Source organism: Lycorma delicatula, chromosome 9, assembly GCF_047948215.1.
Source record: "Lycorma delicatula isolate Av1 chromosome 9, ASM4794821v1, whole genome shotgun sequence".
Taxonomy (NCBI): domain Eukaryota; kingdom Metazoa; phylum Arthropoda; class Insecta; order Hemiptera; family Fulgoridae; genus Lycorma; species Lycorma delicatula.
This window is the reverse complement of record NC_134463.1, coordinates 29,052,390-29,074,523: the sequence shown is the minus strand read 5'-3', so window position 1 is coordinate 29,074,523 and position 22,134 is coordinate 29,052,390. Positions and strand designations below refer to the sequence as shown.

The 22,134-nt window shown below is 32.3% G+C and overlaps 1 protein-coding gene across 1 annotated transcript; it reads left to right on the top strand.

The window, feature by feature from the left end:
* Positions 1-356: 356 nt before the first annotated feature.
* LOC142330444 (protein yellow-like) lies at positions 357-21,934 on the top strand. The gene is made up of 4 exons (XM_075375684.1): positions 357-390; positions 3,852-4,095; positions 18,775-19,030; positions 21,296-21,934. The coding sequence occupies exons 1-4, from the start codon at positions 357-359 to the stop codon at positions 21,932-21,934; spliced, it is 1,173 nt and encodes a 390-aa protein (XP_075231799.1).
* The last annotated feature ends 200 nt before the right edge of the window (positions 21,935-22,134 follow it).

Genomic DNA, 22,134 nt, shown 5'->3' with positions numbered 1-22,134 from the left:
CCAGCTGCACCGACCACATTTTTTTAAGACTGGTTCCGTTAGGCAGAGTTATGTGATGTGGGCGATCCTGGAAACCGCTATCACTGACCATTCTTCTTCTTCTTTTCATATGAAACTTACATACTTAGTAAAAGATAAGACAACAACCGATAATAATATCAATAAAACAGATTATGATGAACTTAAATCTAGTTTAGAGAAAGAAAACTGGAACGACGTATGCAATAACAATACTGATACTAGATACATCAGTATCAAATTTTATTAATAAACTTACTGACTACTTAAATAAACATAAACAGATTATTAAAATATCATATAAAACTAAACCACTAAAACAGTGGGTCATTCCGAGCATGGTAGCTGCTATGAAAGAAGAGAAAATGCATCGTAAATTATTGAAACAACCTTTTAATATAAAACTAAAAGTTATTGTAAAAAATATAGTAACACATTAAACAATATAATAAAGAGAGTAAAAATTGATTATTTTAATAATAAGTTCCAACTAAATAAAAATAATATTAAGAAAACGCGAGAAAAATTGATGAAATATTTGAAATGAAAACAGAAATACACAACCGAAAATTGAACCTAATAAATTAAATAAATACTTTACAAATGTAGGAGAAAATTATGCAAATGGGATACAAAAAAAAAAACAAATAACTTAAATCTGTCTCTTTCGTTAACCCCACCCTCTATTTTTTTTTTTTTTACCTGTGGGACCGCAGCTAGAAGACCGAGCACGGGTGGCTTTGTCAACAGCTGAGGGCTGGATGGACATTCAAAATTTAAGGATTTCTGTGCCCAAGACGAATTTTATGCTTCTCAAGGGTGCAGACAAATTATCATGCAGCCGTAACCCCCATATTAAGTATAAAGACTATGTAATCAGCCGAATTCGAGTTCATAAGTACCTAGGTGTTTTGTTTGATGAGAAGTTGCTGTTTCGCAACCATTAGGCAAGTAGTGGCGGACGCCGTCTCTGTGATACACTAGCTTAGGAGGATTGTTCGAAAGGACTACAGACTGTCGGGCCGTCATTTGTACATGGTGTACCGAGGTGTCTTCGAAAGTATGACCTCTTACGCGGCGTCCGTTTGGGCGCGTAGCAGTAATTCAAAATTTAAGGAGTGCCCAGCGCAGAAAATTGTATGCACTGGTGTTTTTAAAACAACCTCCTACAAGGCTACCACTGTATTGTGAAAGGCTCTCCCAATCGATTTAGTAGTGAAAGTTCGGGGGGCCATGTGGAAATTCCGAAGAGGCAGGGAGGCCGAGGTATTTGGGATGCGGTTTCGAGCCGCTCTTGTATCGGAGCGGAACAGTGATCTCAGTGCACTGGTTCTAAAACTCGAACAGTTGCCCATCTCCCGCCTCAGGAGGAGGCTTTACAGCCTCGCGATGGAAGCATGGCAGCAGGAATGGCACGCCACGACTGAGGGAAGGTCCTTGTATAGATTTATACAGGATCTGGGGGGATGGTATGCTTCTCCTTCGTTTTTAAGGGCATCGGGAGGCCGAGTGCTCTCCAACCATGTAAATTTAAAACCAACATTTGTTTCGGTTCCACCTGGCAGCTGATGAGCTGTGCGTCTGCAGGGAGGTCCAGTTGAACGAACACATGATGTTCAACTGCCCAGCTCTTCGGTGGCCAGAATTCAGGCCACCCTGGAACAGAGGTCAAGGGGAAAATTGGCCACGCACAAGCGGCGAGTCAATGTGGCGACAGCCGCGTTGTCGGACCGTGTGGGAGTTCCTTGATGCGGTTGCTTTGTTCAACCGACATCATTAGTTTACCTAAGGGAAAAGACTCCTACCGCGCTACTGTAGGAACCGAGAGATATGGCTGGCTACCAGCCAGATTAAGGCTCTAAGTGCTTTAATAGTGGAAAGGAACTTGCTGGCATTCAGCAGCCTAGGCGTGGCAGCGAATTGCTGTCCTTGAGGAGATAAATTAATTATTGATAGTCATTTATGTTTTAGTAGTTAACGGGGTGCGCCTACCCATTTTAGTGTTATATGACAAGTGGGTGGTGGGACACACAAGCGAGTGGTGTATGTTACCACGCTTATTCCGCTCACGCTTTTAGGTTAGCTCTAGAAGCTAGTTAGGACACTGGTCGCTAAACTGTTTCGGGGCTCAGTAGCCGTCTGTGGCACAGATATTCGGTCTTATGCTTTAGGGCGACTGAATGGGGTGGTGGCGGGAGAAATTCCAAGCAAACCAAATCATTACCTGCGGGACCACCGTTAGGTATTGTTTCAGATAAGGTGAATGATTTGTAACGTGTGAAAATGCCATGCTGATAAATTTAGAAAAATAACTCGTCACCTGGAATCGATTGCTTTAATGCTTCAATCTCAATACATAAATCGGGAGATAAAAACAACCCGGCAAATTACAAATTTATAAGTCTGTTAAGTAACTTTACCAAAATAATTGAAAAAATATTAAAAAAACCGTATAATAAAGTTTCTTGATAAAAATAATTTTGTTCATAAAATTTAGTACGGTTTTCAATCTGGAAAATCAACAAAAGATGCGGTTTTACATTTAACTAGAATAATTAACAACAACTTTAATAAAAATAATAAGACTACAGAAATATTCCTCGATTTAGGTAAGGCATTTGACACACACACAATTCTTCACAAAATTTGAATACATAGACTAAATAACTGCCGTATACGAGGACCAGTAAAAGAACTGTTTGAAAACTACCTTAAGGGTAGAACTCAAATTCTGACAAATAAAATCAGTGATCACAGAAAATCCTCAAGCATTGAACTACCTCAGGTACGGTTCTCCCGCTAATAATTTTTCTAATCTATCTCAACGATCTTTTAAAATTGAACCTTCCTAACGATACCACAGTATCATTCGCTGATAACACAGCTTTGGTTTTATTGGCGAGACGTAGGATGAAGTATATAAGAGCGCTACCCGTGGATTATTTATGGTAAAATCTTGGTTTTAAAGCTATATTCTTACGCTCAACCTAAATAAGACGATATATATGTCATTCTCGCCTACTAAAACCGACAAACCCCTTCGTGAATTTCAACTAAAACTGCATACGTGTTCAGTAAATAATAGCACGAATCGATTAACAGTAAGTGCCGTGTTGTTTTATCTTACGTAATCGTATAATTTATTTTTTTTATTTCTCCATTATGTTATTATTTTTCTCTCACTTTTTAGATTGTGAATTTATTGTATTCTATCTTATTTTATTTCAATATAAATTTAAATAATTTTATATTAGGTTCTATGTATTTTTTTTCTTTAAGTCTTTTTTCTTTTTATTTTATTTTATTTAATTTTTCAATTTAAATCTTTTATGTTTTATTTCTATGTATCATGGAACAAAAATCAAGTATTTTTTTTAGTTAAATATATAGTTAATCAGTTATTTTATTAATCATCCTGTTATAATGATATGAACTCGCGTCTAACGTTCAAGGTTTCTTCTTCTGGTAGCTGCGTCAAGGATAAATATGTTGAATAAAATTGTATATGTAATTTTCAATTGACAATAAATAAATATGAAATATGAATATGTACAGTACATAGAAGATGTAATGACTGATGAAATAATAAGTCAAAGCTGAAAATTGAACCCGGAACATTGTATTTACAAGCCTATTACTTCATCAACTTTATATCTGGTTTGTTAACATATAACATAATTTATTATAAAATCTAATTGATACTTGAAGGTAACTGTCTCAAAAAACCATGTATTTCTAACAACCAATGAGTATTGCTACAAATAAGTTTTCATAATTTCATTTAATGATTATTTTCAACGATAATTTATTTTGTTTTTTTGTTTTTTTTTTAGGTATGGCCAGAATCCTTTTCTTGTTTTGTATATTATGCATCAATGTTAAAGAACTAATTAGCATATTACCATATGCACCATACGATAGATGTGTATTAACTATTTCATGGACTGGAGGTTCATTCTGTTGGCCTTGCCCATCTACTAAAAGTATTTATATAAAATCTGGGCATTTTATTTCTAAAAATGTTATTGGTACTCGGGCTCAAATTTATAAAGATGATGCCTTCATTGTGTTACCAAGGTAATTTCTTAACTTTAATTTAGCATCATATTAAACATGTTCGCATCATCAATCCATTGGATATTGTTTAAGCGATAATTGTAATCCTAGAAAAATTTTTATTCTAAATATTTAATGAAATTATATCATGCTTTTTCATTAGTTTGAATTACCATTTGTGATCGCTTAAGACATCTTTGAGTAATTGATTTGCCTTTGGTTCTAACGTATTTTTCTGCTATCATCGTTGGATGGCATACATAAAACCTTTTTAAAGAAAAGAAATATTCCTGTGATTAGTATGAATGTTGGTCAGACTCCTTCTAAGTCTGTGCTAAGAATCCCAATGCACATTTCATGTGATCCAATGGAAACTATTTGTCTACGAACCTGCCAAAAGACTGTTTCCTTTTAAATTGTAGTAATAATTGCTACCATTAGATATAATGGTTACAATAAGCCTAAAATCTGAAATAACTATATTTGAAGTTGTTTATCCTAAGATATAAATATTGGATACAATGTTTATTAACTTTATGGTGATATTTTTTTTTTAGTTCAATTTTAGATCAGTAGTGAATAAAACAAAGAGAATTTGTTTCTACTGTTCAATCTTAAAGAAAAAGCAAAATATTTTAAATATAATTATCCTGTTATAAACATTATATTCAAAAAACAAATAATAATGTATGTATTGGACTTATAGTATGATAACTTGATAAATAATATATAGAAAATGTAATGGTGAGAGAGTAGCAGAAACGAATACCAATATATATATATATATATATTTTTTTTTTTTTTTTCTAAAATCGATCCTTTCGAGAATCATATTTAGCTACACTATAAGAATTATGTTAATCCGATCAACCCAAGTGCAGAATTAATAAAATAAAATAAAACAGGATGACACGTACCTTATTCCATAATTCAGGCAAGAGCGTTTACGCGAGTACCTCGCATCATCAGTTGTTCTACATAATTCTTCAAATCATTCGTAACAAATTACACATTAAAATTGAAATTAAAAATCCTATACTATACATAAGATTTAAAATTTAAAATTGTTAAAAGATCCTTTACCAAATTAAAATTAAAACTAAAAATTCCATATATATATATATATATAAAATATGAAGTGATTTAATAAAATTAAATTAAAAAGTCAAAATTAAAGAAATAGTAATAAATAAATTAATTAATTTTTATTTTAATGTATAATTTGGTACGAATTATTTGAAAAATTATATATGGCAACTGATGATGCGAGGGACTCGCGAAAGCGCTCCTGCTTGAATTATGGAATAAAGTAGGTGTCATCCTATTTTGTTTTATTTTATTATTCTGTACTTAGGTTGATCGGATTAATATAATATATATTATTTCCAAAAGTTGATGGTCTCTAGCATCATAAATATTTCATGTTTATCTTTTTTTTAGAACACCAATAGAAATATTTATTTGATATATATATAATTAATAAAATCCACATTAAGTGATAAATTTAAAAAAGTAATAATTTGTAATGCTTTTTAAAAAATTATGGCAATGATTTCTTATGTAACTGAGTGAAATTTCAAGCGCTCCAATATCGATTATTATTTTTATTTATTTAGTCATTCAGGTGAAAATGAGCTTCAGCTACCATATGACATAATCATATGGTAGATTAAGTTTTCATCACCATCACCAAACTGCAATATTTCTTGGTAAAAATTCATGCAAACGATCAAATCAGCATATTTTAATTTCTGAACAATTTGAATTTTATAAGAGTGAAAACGTAAGTCCTTATGTAATATTCAGTGGTTTGTTGGTTCACTAAATTCAACAATAATGCATGTTTAATTACAGAATGTTTTAGACTGCACGTTATGGTAATTCGAACGCTATCAATGTTGTCCGGCGTTCTAACACTTTTTACTGTTTTTTTATGCTTTAAACTTAATATATGTACCCAGTTAATTCAAACTTTTGAACCCATAAGTTAATTGTAAGAACAGACAGTACCTGCCCACAAAATGTAGTATTGATTGAATAGCAAAATAACCTTCAAAACAACCTATAGTTGTCGCAGAGTAACCATTTTTATAAAATAATTTAACACAGAAAGCAATATGTGCACGTGACCATTATTATTCCATGTTTACTAATTAGCATTAGATAACTGTTGATATATAATGAAGTTCAGTGCCCTCACCCAAACATCAAATGAATTACTAGCTATTAAATTTTCCTGTTTCATTGAAATCCCCTTTATATGTATACTAGCTGCAGGGCAGGTTTCCCTGGCGGGCGGCGTCTCGGAATGGATTTGTTAGGTGTCTAAAATTGATTACCTCTTGTGTAAAAATATTTTTTTGTTGAATGATTAATACTAATGTAACGAAAGTTAAATTAGAAATTTAACTCTAGAAATTTTTACTAACGAATCGGGATTTTCCGGTAGTGATCGGTACATTCCGGTGCCTACCTTTTGGTTATATTTCATTATTTTATGAAAAAAAAAACAATCACATAAATAAATAAAAAATTTGTAAAAAAGTTTCAAAACACCACTCTTAAAGTAAACGCACTAAAATGTAAAAAAATAATTTTAGAACGGTATAAGATAAACGCATATCTTACGTATCACCATAAAAGCGTGTTATCAAATCCATTCTGAGATAACATGCTAAAATTATTTTTTACATTTTATTGCATTTAATTTTAGAGTGGTTTTTAAAAAGCTGTTTTTATACCTTTTTTTATTTTCTAGTTTTAGTCTTCATAAGTTTATTTATTAAGTCTTTATTAAGTCTTTATTAAGCCTTTATTAAGTCTTTATTTGAGCTGATTTAGTGAAAGATCGGATCGGTGCATTTTACGGTAGGTAAATGCAGTTAAAACATAGGGCTAAACGATTTAATTTCCGTATAATTAAGATCCGGTCGATCAAGATTGTACCCGATGCGTTAAACAGTTAACGCACGATCTGCTGGTACATACGCCGTTTAAATCATGAAAATCGGACGAGCGGTTGACGAGAGATTACTGTGGCACACCATCGGACCCCCTCACCAATTTCCGAACGGGACCCCGAGGGCACCTGTAAATATCAATCAACAACTACCACTGAGAGCGAATGGGATATTCTTACAAAGGATGGAAAGGTTTTTCAGAGCGCTAGGACCGACCGTTTTCGAGATATTTGCGATTTTCGTCCGAAAATTCGAATCCGATTAACAAGTACTAAAGTTTCCCAAAACTTTGAGCGTTCTAAGGTTCAAATCCTAGTAAAGGATTTATACTTTTATACGGATTTGAATACTAGATCGTGGGTACGGTTGCTCTTTAATGGTTCTTTCATTTTCTTTTTCCTGTTTAGCCTCCGGTAATTACCGTTCAGATAATACTTCAGAGGATGAATGAGGATGATTTATGTATGAGTGTAAATGAAGTGTAGTCCTGTACATTCTCAGTTCGACCATTCCTGTGATGTGTGGTTAATTGAAATTCAACCACCAAAGTACACCGGTATCCACGATCTAGTATTCAAATCCGTGTAAAAATAACTGACCTTACTAGGACTTGAACTCTGGAACTCTCGACTTCCAGATCAGCTGATTTGGGAAGACGCGTTCACCACTAGACCAACCCGGTGGGTGTTCTTTAATGGTTGGGTTTCAATTAACCACACATCTCAGGAATAGGTCGACCTTTTTCTTTTCCTGTTTAGCTTCCGGTAATTACCTTCAGATAATACTTCAGAGGTGAATGAAAAAGATATGTATGAGTGTAAATGAAGTGTAGTCTTGTACAGTCTCAGTTCGACCACTCCTGGGATGTGTGGTTAATTGAAACCCAACCACCAAAGAACAGCGATAGTATCCACCATCTAGTATTCAAATCCGTGTAAAAATAACTGACTTTACTAGGACTTGAACGCTGAAACTCTCGACTTCCAAATCAGCTGATTTGGGAAGACCACTAGACCAACCCTTATGGGAATAGGTCGACCTGAGGGTGTAAAAGACTACACTTCATTTACATTCATATATATGTGGATATATAATAGCGTAACAAGTATACACCTGACCACCACGAGACGTGTAGTATCGAGTTGGGATTTTCAGCTAGTGATCGGTACATTCCGGTGTTAAGTTAAGGGGGGAGAACGCACACACAACACACATACAGATGCCGTTTAGTAAGGTAGGATATATATTGATTGTTCCGAACTTAAATGTGAAGCTGGTAAGTGTGAGTGAGTCAATAATGAGAATTATATATTATATGACAATTCAAAAGTTTTTGATTAACTGTAGTTGCTTTATCTATTTCTGACTTAAAGAATATTGTATCTGATTCTTCAGTTTGCAGAATTTACATAGTTGCATTTCATTATAGATGTTTTACCGTGTAGTGTTGTTAATTAAAATCTAACAATTACTGATGGCTATAAGACATGTCTGTTTTTAATGTTAAAATTTAACTAGAACAACAAATTTAAATTTTATAATCAGTAAATCTAACGAGTATACCTATGAGTATATTAATAAGTATTTTATAACTGAATCTAATGATTTACCTCATTAGATTCAAGAATGTATAAATACCATTATTAAAATCATCTCGTAACTTTTTTTCGTTTATTTATATATAAATAAAATAAATTAAAATTCAACCAATTACCAGCAATTCGTCTGTTTTTCGAGTACTTTCGGTCATTCGACCATCATCAGGAAAAGGTTTTTTTTCAATTTAAAAACATTAAAAATTAAACTAACGTAAGTAGATTGAAAATTTACAGAATATTAAAATCATAACAACCGGTCGTCATACTGTAAAAGTAAATTACGTCCGTTATGTAGGAAAGTCGCAGTTGTTATGAATGTATCGCTTCTCGGCCTCCTGACTAAGATCATAGTGTAGTTGTTATGAATATTAATGGTTAAGAGTGATAAACAGGTTAGGTATCTTCATAAGTATTAATTATTTGTTTGAATAAAACATCATCCTCGAATTTGGTTTGTTCGTTGATTAATTTATTGTTATAATAATATATATATTAAATTTTTCAAGAATGCTGGTTTATAAAAATCGTTAGAAATATCCAATATTTTAATACAATTTTCAAGATAATAATTATGCTTATACTGTAATATATGTTTAGCGTAATTTGATTTATTAATAGCCTTTCTTTATGTTATTTATATGTTCTTTGGCTCTAGTTGAAAAAGAACGGTTGGTCATACCTATATATTCTAAATGGCAGTTTTCACATTTTAATTTATTGACTCATTGTTTAAGTTATTTATATTTTTGGAGTTTACTACCTTATTATGATCGTTATTGTTTATAAAATTTATTATATTGTTGTTAGTGGCGTATGTTGTTTTTAAATTATATGTTTTATATATTTTATCAAAATATTTATAAAATGGATTAAATTCTATTTTTACATAAGTTTTTTCTAAGTCAGTATGTAATAGTTTTAGGTTTTCTTTTATGTATATTTTATTTTTAATTTTAAGTATAATTTATTGATTATCTCTTCATTATAGCCATTCACTATTGCTATATTCGTTATAATGTTTATTTCGGAATTTAGTTTTAAATTGTTGTGTCCGAGATATTTAACAGCTCTGTAAATTAAAGAAACATAAAAGCTGACATTTTTGGTTCCATGGATGTGATGAATTAGCGTGTATTAGGTAGATTTCATGAGAAAGCTACCACCTATTGTAATAGGTACTATGATTCGACTTCAGGAAAATGTCGACAATCTTTTCGTTTCACATCCCCCAGTCCCCAAAACCACCGTCAGCTTAAACGTTTATATATATATATATTATTTACTTTCTTGTGGACACAATAACTGCCGTAATTTTCCGCCAATCACTTTCAGATTTATACATAAATTATAACTACCCAAGATCTCGGTCGAGTTCATTAATGGGTAAAATCGGTCCATGGGAGTGGAAATGAGGGAGCTTTATCGAAAAAACAAAAATCGCTATAACTTTCTTATTAAGTAAAATATTGAATTCGTTTAAAGTTCCTACTGTTCTTTCGATAAGGGCCTATAAACGAATTTGATATCACCAACCGTTGGCCCAGGGGAAGGAAAAAAAGGGTTTCGAAGACAAAAAAATCATACTTCCCTTAATCGGCCCAGTATCGAATCGGTTTAAAGTGGTCGTGTTTAAAGTCCTCTAAACATTACCTAAAACTTTTGTCTGGAACAATTTTTGATATAACCAACTCTTACGGCAAGGTATGACAAAAATGTTACTGGAATTGTAAGAAGATGGGGCTTGTCGTAAGCTAAACATGTGAAATATTTTTCACATGCAACCATTGTCGTATTGAGTAAACTTTTTTATTCCCTACTGAGCACCGCTGAAATCTACCTCCGCCTTCTGGCGTGCCGAAAGGGATTTTATAATATTATGTTGTGTTGGTTTTCTACATGCCTATTTCTAAAATACGAGGGTAGATCCAGAAATAAGATTCCCACCAATTTTAAACATAGACAACATTGTTTATTCTCATAGAAATTTGCATCGTTGGAAAGTAGAAACTTCGCTCTATTTTTCTACGTAATCGCCATCTTTTTCTACGCATTTTTGTAAACGGTGCTCAAATTTCTGTATCCCAATGTCGTAGAACTCCGCCGCCAACCCGTTGAGGAACCGTTTCACCTCTTCTTTGACTTCATCGTCGCTCCGGAAACGTTGGCCACTCAAGTGTTCCTTTAACTTGGGGAATAAGTGATAATCACTAGGCGCAAGGTCCGGACTGTAAGGTGGGTGGAACATGACAGTCCACCCAAAGTTCCTAGGTTTCACGGTAGACGTGAGGTCGGACGTTGTCGTGAAGCAGCGTTACACCGGCTGCCAGTCGTTCTCGCCGGCGGTTCTGGATAGCTCACCTGAGTTTTCTTAGTGTTGCACAATAACTGTCTGAGTTGATTGCTGTCCCAGGTTCCATAAATCGATCAGCAGTATCCCCTTACGATCGCAAAAAAACTGCGACTGGTGACCCTGAGTGACGCCACTGTTTGAATTTTTGTTTCGTTTCGGGAGTGAAATGAAACACCCACGTTTCGTCTCCCGTAACAATGGGGTCCAACAATTCTTCCTTATCTTCTTGACACTTTTGAAGAAACTGACGAACACAGTCAAGGCGTTTCTCCTTGTGTTCTGATGTCAATAGCCGCGGTACCCATCGAGCACAAGTGTTGTGCTAGACTTGTGATACGCCAATTTTTCAGTCAAACCTCTTTCCACTGTATCGTAAGAACTCCCAGGAATCCGAGCAACAAGTTCACGGACAGTGTTTCTCCTGTTTTGAAGCGCTTCGCGTTGGACCATCTCGTTAACCGCCTCCGAAACTGACGATCTTCCACTTCTTTCTTCATCGTGGTCTTCCTTCCGACCGGCACTAAACTCCCTGCACCACTTTCGGACGTGTTGAACTGACATACACTTGTCGCCATACACCTCTGTCAGCTGACGATGAATATCCACGGGTAAAGTCCCTTTGGCGTGCAAAAAGCGAATTACGGAACGAATCTCGCACTTGGCGGGATCAACAAGTGGAACTCGATCTCGGATGGCTGCTTAGCCAAGACTGAGCGGCGCAGCAAAGCGGGGCCGGGCGGAATCGAGAGTGGAGGAACAGCCGCGCACAACGGTGTTGCCGAATTTCGCATCGCACCTTCCGGTACAGCTGGAGCTCTTTGGGAACCTTATTTCTGGATCGATTCTCGTATTATTATTAACGTTTTTTCAGTGCTCATATCTAAATAATTAATATTACTATTACTGAATTCATGATTTGTCGTGGAATTAATGTTATGATTAAGCGCGTTAATTTTACTAAAAATTATACTTGTATCATTATCCTGTATTTTGATCAAAAATAATTAAACTATCATCTACGTATCTTTTGTATTAAAGGATTTGGTGATTTTTTTAAATGTCAGGTAAAAATGAATTTTCAAACTCATTCAGGTAAATATCTGCCATGATGGCTGAGAGGGGAAGCTAGTCCCCTCTGTTACCAGTTGTTATAATTGTTGTTGTAATATATGTTACCAATTGGTAACATTTGTTATTGAATTTAAAATAGTTACTATTGGAGAAAATCTGTCATTTCATCTATCCATTCAATATGTAAATTTAATTTAGATAATCGGTTATATATAATATTTATAGTTTCGTTTATGTCAATATTAGTGTAGATATTATGAGTTATGAGTCTAGTTGATCTGTTTATTAATTTTATTGATGCTATCTTCTTTCTTTGCTTTTTTTTCTTGTTTAACCTCCGGGACCACCGTTAGGTACTGTTTCAGAGGATGAGATGAATGATTTGTAGCGTGTATGAAAAATGCCATGCCTGACCGGGATTCGAATCCGAGACCTCCGGATGAAATCTCGAGACGCTACCACTCGCGCCTCGGAGGCCGGCTATTGATGATATCTATTAATTCATAACTATTCTGTAGGTTGTATTTGTTACTTAATTTAATGTTTTCCTTCGATGTTTTAGCTAAGTATTTGCTTAGTTGATACGTGGTCGAATTAATGAAATTAAAAAATGGACTTATTGGGAAATTATCTTTATGTATCTCTTTGGTAAAGCTTGAAAAATGGGGGCGTGAGCATTAGTTAAATTAAATTTTAGTTAAAAATTAAATCCCGATCAGGCATGGCATTTTCACACGCTACAAATCATTCATCTCATCCTCTGAAGCAGTACCTAACGGTAGTCCCGTTGGTTAACAAAAAAATATTTTTATTTTTTTATAACTGTTTGTTTAAAGAACAAGTTACTATAATAAGATGTGACTATATAGTCCATTACTGTAGATTGACTCACAACTGTTTTAATATGGTAAGTCAGCGTGAACCGTGCACGAAGGTTAGATTTTTACGGTTACAGTTTGACCAACGGCTAACATGGGTATCACATTTAAAGAGCCTGAAGATAAAATGTCTAAAAATACTAGACGTGGTGATAGTTCTATCAAATACTAGTTGAGGAGTTGATCGAGTAGCTGTTGCGCGTCTGACGAGGTCTGATCCGTTCCCACTTAGATTTCGGCTGCGTGGCTTATTCGCTCATCGCTCGGTCCATCGCTCTTTCAGCCTTCTGACTTCAGGTGCGTTTCGTTCAAGCCCTTGGTAAGTTTTTAGTGGACTCTAGTGAGCCATCTCTTTGCTATAGACGAAACCAAATGATCTGCTCCTATGTAGCTTGCATTAAAGCGCAACCAAATCATCCGACTTTGATGCGATGTTCTCCAACTAGCATCTTAATCGATTTCGGTAACGGCCGAGACCTAAGCATCAGAGCCCCGCTAGGCATCAGAGCTCATCGCCTCTCCTTATCTCTAAATATACAATTTCCTCCAGTTCTTACGATTATTCATCGTTATTACCCATTATAACGTTGACGGCCTTATATAGTAAATTATTCTTTTAGTCCTTGTCGATATCAATAAAAGCACACGATTCCAGTTATCTTACGAGAAAAATTCTATAATATTTTATATAGCGTGAATTCTGATGCTGTAGTTTATACAGATGGCTGTGAACAGATAATTCTGTTTGTTGTACTTTTGTGGTTGGCATAGAACATACATGTTTGGCTTTCCAAGCATTGTCAGTGTTTTCATTGCGGAGCTGTATGCTATGAATAAGACCTTAAATATAACTAGCCCAACATACCAACACGTACTTGTCTGTTCAGATTCCATGAGTGCCTTACAGGCAATTAGTGATATGCACTTGAGACACCCTGTTGTCTGTAATATTCAGTCTATTGTTTATGAAATGACTCAGAATAATACAACTGTGATCTTTTTCTGGATCCCCAGCTATATTGGAATTTCAGGCAAAAAAGGATTGTTTATAATCTCTTTTTACTTAATCGCATTGTTTTGAATGATCTTGTCTGTTTAATGAAGAGGATGATTCGTGATGAGTGACAGAGTGAATGGAATGCTACCATCAACGATGATAAACTTTGACCAATTAAGAATATTATGGCACTGTGAAGCTCTTCATCAAGGAATAACTGTCTAGAGGAGGTTATTATTTGCTGTTTATGAGTAGGGCACATTAAACTTACTCATGGATATCTTATGACTCAGACGATGCACCCATTTGTGTTTGCTGTGACTGCCAACTAACAGTACACCACATGCTTGTGTGTACTGTGTCTGTTATGCAGCACTGCATCAGAAATTTAAATTAGGGGCTAATATCCAAAATATTTTAGGGAAAATATGGCAATGTCATCAAATGGTTTGTTATTTCTTAAGGCCGTGCATCTCTATTCTTGTATTTGATTATTACTACAATATGTTTCGTATGTTTATACAATTTGGCTTATGCCAGATGATAATTTTATTGTTTTAGGTTAGATTTTTAATATTATATTGTACTCAGGCACTGATAATGACAAGCCTAAAAAAAAAACAGTTGAAATTAAAATGAAGTAATGAGACAAATAAAATAAAATATCCAATCAATATTAAGGACCTTCAATCAATTGCAATCTTTTAAATTACTATGCTACTATATTTAAGTAGAAATAAAAAAGAGTTCTTAGCCAAAAGAAATATGGAGTACTGCATATGAACCCTTTCCAATTTTTTCTTTTAATATTTAGTGAATTAACCAAATGTAAACAAATTAATTATTAAATTGTAAAACTTATCATAGTTTAAAAGTCGTTTACCTTGCCAGAGAGAAATTACACTATTCTCCTTACTAACACAAGTAAATCTGAAAACCTGTTGGTGTATTAACTATTCAACCACATTTAGGTAGATGAATATTTGCAAATGAAATTAAATAATAATTTGCATAAAAGTTCACTTAAACATTCACACTGTATTACACAGGTGTCCACATGAGGACCGGTTTTCATTGTGCATGCACATATTTTTAACTGGAGCTGCATTTTAAAAATTTAAATTATTCATACTTATTTTATTTTATTCTTTCTATTATTTTTTATATTTAAATATTTTATTTTTAGTGTTTTTTCCTTTATTGCTTCAGTGCTTTCTATTTCGTTAAAAAATGTGATTTTTATGTATTTATTTCTGTTGCTTATCTTAAAAAAAATGTTTAACTTTTCTCTTACTTTTGAGTAAATTTTAAAGTAGAGTTCTTGAAGTTTAAGGTTTCTGAACTTTACATTCAAGAAGAGTTGGTTCGATCTTAGTTTCCCTTTGCCAAAAAAGGAAGCTTTGGTTGTACGACTACAAGCAGCCAAACTTTATGAAATGACACTGAGAAAGGATATCGATTCTCTCAAGAGAGTTGTAAAGATGTCGTCTATGTTCAATAGAAATCTCTCCAACTCACATGAGAATGTCAAATGTGACCATTTGTGAGAGTTTCTGTTGATTGTTAAACCGATGGACAACATCGATTGCAATTTTGATTTAGAAGAGAAAAACATTTGATGATGTAGATTTCACTGTAGTCAAGTCAAGGAAACGAAGGCAGTGATTGGCTAATAAGCCCCCTAATACCCTTGGATGGCCTTATACAGAATCGTTTAGGATTGGATTACCATGTACCTAAGGGGCTAAGGCTGAGGATACCTGCATTTTATACCTCATGGGACCAAAGGAAAGTGAAAGAGCGCATGATAAGACATATCTTTATGGATCCAATATGGCTCTTGTGCATCATTTATATACACACATCACGGGTTGAATTTAAATGCGGATCCCAAAGTAGTTCTGGTAAACTCTTTAAATTCTGAGGAAGAATTCTTTTTATAAATGACAGGGAAGATCCTTTTTCTGTGTTTGACATAACTCCATTCTTAAATTCTTCCCATACTTTCCATGAAAGTCAATAATCTGATTACCTTTAATATAATAAATAGAAATAACAACTCTTATTCTAAAAAAAATACAATTGATTAGAGCAATATTAATAGACAAGCATTAGCAGTGAAGTTGTTTCTAATCCTCTTAAAATATCAAACTCTGATTTCTTTACACTAACATTAAAACTTCCAATAATATTGTTCAATGTCGAAGAAATAAAATCAAAGAAGTTTAAATATTTCTTTCCAACGAGTCACCAGATTTTTCATATTTTTAGAACATTGATTGATCAGCACACAAGACATTTCTGAGCTTTATAATTTCAAGTTTCAAAATACTACCTTCAAAACAAATGTTGATCTAGGAACGACAGTTTTGTCCTACAATTAAATTTACTCAAAAATCTCTTGATTTAGTTAAAAATCAAGAAACAGATTTACAAATTTAATAAGTTGAGAAATGTTAAATGTTGAGTGACTTAATATCTTAGTTTAATAGAAAGCCAACAACACAGCTGCTTCTAATATACAGCTTAAAAACACACAAAATATTTATAATTTTATTTAAATACTAGCAGACCCGTCAATGCTTCGTTATTGCTAGATTTGAGTATATATATATATAGATTATATGTACACAATTGAAAGTTGATAAAACATTAACAAAATGAACATTATGGAACTTCACAAAATTTATCCTTTCCCTTTTATCCTTTCCCCCATTCCGTTTTCCCCTTTCCACTTCCTCATGTCATTTTTCCCCTTTCTCCATTTTCCTTTTCCCCTTTTCTTCCCTCTTTTCCTATTTTTATTCTCGGTATTTTCCTTTCCCCTTCCTCTTTACCCCTTTTATTTTTTTCTCTTTCTCCTTTTCCATTTCCTTTCGTTTTTGATTTTTTCCTATTCCCTGTTCTGATTTTCCCCTTTCTCCCTTTTTCCCGCTCGTAAATTGGTAGTTTTTTAGTCTACAAAGGCCACACATATCGGAAACATTAAAATGGAATCGTAAAATATTTAGTATAGCATGTGTTGCTTTCACATCCAACAGATAGCGTTGACTGTTTTTCAAAAAAAGCATGTTTTTACCTGTCACGGGTGTGACATCTTAGGTATATAAATAGTAAGTATATAAAAACACCTGCGTATTCGAATGCAACGTTGTATCAAAATTTCAAAGCAATCGGTGAAGAACTGTCAGAGATTTAAGATTTTGAACAAACGAACATTTACATTTTTATTTATAACAATAATACTTTTTAATTTATTTAATTTAATGATTCTAACTAAAGCGCCCATGTATATCCTATTTAATTCATGGCAGTACTATTTAGAAAATTAAATATGTTAATTTCTCCTTGTGTTTATTTTTATTAACGTGCAATCTTTGCTAAAAAGAATTGACATTTAAAAAAAAAATAACAGTATCCACATTTACGAAAACAGACAACAAAATTGTTTTCGTATAACTCAGCACAATACTTCGACTTCCAAGAAAGAGCCTTAATATTCTACTGTTGCCATTTTTAATAAATTGCCAAACTATTGAAAAATCCACCCACCAATTCTTTTAAAATATATTTAAAATGTTTTATTTTATGGTATAGTGCTATTCTGTTGAGGAATTTTTAAATGATTTTGTGTAAATCAACACTGTACTTCAACTCCCAAGAAAAAATCTTATTATATTTCCATTGCCATTTTCAATAAATTATTGAGCCATTTAAAAATGCCTCACTAATATATAAAAAGAAAAATTAAAAGAAACATTATTCCTCTGTTGCATAATTTTCATTAATGCCTTTTCAATTGTGAGTTATTTTTTATATCTACTATTTTTATGTATTTATTTACTTAACTTTTTATTATTTCTTGTGTTTATTTTTTTAAATAATAAATGTGGATTTTAAACATATCTGTTTTTTATTTTATAATTAATAGTGTATTTTGTAATGCTGCTCTAATCAAGGTTTTACTACAGTTTTCCTTGATCTATTTAGGAAAATACTGGGATGATTCCTTTTTGTATATGTAGAGTACCATGTCTACCCGCTTCTGATGTGATCTATAAAATGTATTATTACATATTTACCAAAATAAAAGATAGATTTATTATTTATTAGCTGCATAGTAATTGATAACCATAATTCTAGTACAAAATTATTGTTTAAATACCAGATATGAAATTCTGATTTGTAATAACTTATGGTATTTCTATGAATCACCACGCCAGGCTAAACTGTCAACTAGAACTCAACAGAACAGTGCCTAGGAGACTATGTCAGGATCTATTAGTCTTACAGTATTATTCTAATACCAGTGACCCTTGATTCTGCCTACCTCCTATGTTGGAAGGAAAACACTGCTCTCTGTGCCACTCAGATATCTACAGAATTTATATCAAAAAATAAACAATAATAAGTAAATTTCTGGCATGTCTGCATTAAGTCTTTTTTTTTATTTGCATGTAATTTTGTTAAATAATGAAAGTTTGTTATCTGAGGTCTAAATATCATGCTTCTACGGGTCACATGATACAAATTTGTATATAATATAATGACGTATAAGTTATTACATTTATAAAATTTCATTTTTGCTACTGACTGCTTTTTTCCTTTACATTTAGTATCTTTACAGACAACTCTGCTTCATCAGAGTGTTTTTATGCAAATTAGATTTATAACATAATTAAAATAAAATATAGAAATGTATATTTCAGTCATAATATATTCCAGTCATTGACATAAATCAACATATTACACTTTGTAAAATCATTACATTCTATGTACAAAATTATTGTACTGTTAAATACTCTAATTAATATAAATATTTAATATTATTTTCATATGTTCATAGATTCAAAAGCGGTATTCCAGCTACTCTTGTAAAGACTTCATTAAAAGATAGAACATGTCAAGCACTTCTAGAACCATTTCCTAACCTCTCACTTAATGAAGAATGTAAACCGAATGCTATACAAAATGCTGTTGATTTGGTTTTAGATGCACAAGATCTTCTTTGGATACTTGATGTCGGTATTGTTAATACACTAGAACAACCAATTCAACGGGGTTGCCCAAAAATTCTTGTGTTTAGCGTTAAACTTTGTAAGGTATGTTATTCATTAATTAAAGTTAAGAAAAAAAAGTTTTAAGTCAAAATTAACAAAACTGCAATTACAAGACCTTCAAACACTATCTGATGGCCTATCAAATTGAAATTTTGTTTACATATATAAGTACAAACAAAATTTCAGTTTGATAAACCTCAAACAGGGTTTGAAGGAGACAGTATTATAAAAACTGCAACAGATAGCAGCACTCATATAATAAATTAGCATGCAATTTTTATTATTTTAGTATTTTTAATTTTTATTAAGCACTAAATATTTCAACCATGACTGAGGGTGTGGGATCCCATGAAAGTACTTTCATGGTAAAATTAAACTAATATGATTATGTCTTATCTCATTATTCTGTACTAGGCGGTTTATTGGTTTATATTAATAGAATTTAAAATATAATTTAACAGTACAGAGGAATAATATGAATTTTAAAAAGATTAATTTCAATAAAACAATATATAATGTAATATATTGTAGCATATGCTACAATACAGCAGTAATATGAATAAATATATAATATTTGACTATGGTATTTCATATTAGAAAAAGACACAACATGATTTATTAAAAACAGCACTCAAGTCTTTACCAATGCTAGGTATCAATAATTTTTATATCAATCATCTCCTCTGACAATCATATGTATCAATTTTTTTCTTTGTATGTCTCACTTTTTCATTTCATTCAATATCCACTGCCACTTTCAAAGCTCCTCATTCAGTATGCCCCTTCCTAAGGTAAGGTGACCTTACCATCATAAAAATGGTTTTTCTCTATTCAGTCAACTATGTTTGTAAATTTCACCTTGTCTGATATTAGTATTTGGAAATCTTCATGGTATCTGATGTTTTGTTGGAACTGACAGATAACTTCATAGTTTGTTCACTAAGTATATTGTATAATTTAAATGATTTAAGAATGAGTTAAGAAAGAAAATAACTCTCATCTAGATTTTTTTGTAGTTTGTCAATTGTGTATGGATTCACTCTGAAATATACTTCTACACTATAATCCCAAATGGTTTTACTTGTCCAATTTTTTGTCTTATACAAGTATATTTAATTTGTCTACTTGGATTAATCAGTTCTCTTTTTAGTTAATAGTAAAAAATGTTTCTTCATAATAATAAATTTATCACATTAGGAAAGATTAGAATGCCTTTACCCAATAAACCTCTCGGTTCCAAGTTAGAAGTTTGTACATCATAAGACAGAACCTGTCAACAAATAATAAATAAAACAATACATGTAATTTAATATATATTATAGCATATAAATACAGCAACAATGCCAGTACATATCAGATGCTGTCAATAACAATACCTTTAGAAAGGTTTATAAGCAGACCTTCTCCTTTTTTTCAAGAGGTGGAGGAACCCCATTTACAGGCACCAGGGCAGTGTCGGACTCACTAACAGGTTTCGCAAGATGTTATTAAATGCATATGAGTTCCTGTGCACTACCAACTAAACCTCCACTCCTGGCTACCCACCCTTCCTGGTACAGCTAGTGTGCAGGAAAAATTCTTAAAAGTAATTTTTTTTTTAAGTAAAAGAAAAAATTTACTTTGTATATTATTATATTTATAATCTATTCTACACTTATTTGTATTAAAATCCAATACTAATTTTTTATTTATAATGGTTTTATTTTTTTATTTGTTGATATTTAGTAATTTTGCTTCACCTGAATAATTTTTATTTAGAAATATGATTTAATTAAAAACATTTAAAAAATTAATAAATGATAAATATAAGAATAAAATATTTTATAACATTGAAATTGTAGAAATTTTTACCATCTGTGTGATATAAGTCATAAATTAGTAACATTTTTAAACTATGTTTTCAATTAAATCATATATATAAAAAAAAAATCTGATAAAGCAGAGATGTGTGTGGAAATACATCTAGCAAGAAAAAGAATAAATACAAAAAATTAATTACATAAATAATTATGTTCAGATTCTATTCTAATACAATTTGCAAAATTTTACACATTTTATATTTCACTTGTAATATTTTTACTTACAATTCATTAATTCATTCCTCTGTTTTGGATTTTTTAACATACGCTTTCTTCTTTTTTATGTTGAATTGATTTTAAGCAGACATTTTAATTTTTAATTCAAATTTCTTGATATTAACAGAGTAATTTTACTTTCAAGTAGTACATTAATAAATAAACCTGTCGATAAAATCAGAATTGTGTAATAATATTTTCATCAGATTATATTTTCCTTAATTTTTTTCAGTTGCTTAAAGTGATAGATCTGAGTGGATTAGTTTTACCTGCTAGTCGTTTACAATACCTTGTGGTCGATTATGCACCAGATGGTCGTCCATTTGTATACATCAGTGATGCTGCTGCACGAGCAATACTTGTATATGATGTAGCTGCTGGTAAAGGATATCGTGTTGTTTTACCGAACGCGGTTGTTTGTGGTTGTCAAAATCGTCGTGATGTTTTGTATATCGCTCTTGCTCGCAAATGTGATGGCTCTACAGTATTATATTTCACTTATTTATCAGGGAGTCGATTATTTGCTATTAAAACTGAATATTTACGAAGAGGAGCATGTCAAGGATATGTAGAAGATATTGGTATTAAACCAGGACGTATAATCATTCTTGGAACAGACAATGGTTCAGCAATGTTCTTTAGGTATGAAGGCAAGGGTAATATTTTTAGATGGGACACGAACACTCCTTTTATACCAGCTAACGTTGTACTTGTTTATCGTAGTGATGATTGCTTGTTAGCAACACATGTTATGGCTGATTACAAGAGGGGTCGAATGCGTGTACTTAAAAGCAATTTCCATGATTATATTCAAGGCACCGTTGGTTGTGGAGCTGTACAGAATCTGTCTATCATGGAAAATTTTTGTTAAAATTTAATATATTTCATTAGATAAGACTGTACAGTAATAGTTTAATTAATTTATACTTCCTTATTTATTTTTACTTGTATAAATAATTCTGTAAAAACTGAGAAACAATTTTTCTCATGTAAAGAAAAAAAATGACTGTAATATCACGTTATGTTATTTGTATGTAAACTGTTAAGATACCATTTCAGTTTGTATTTTGA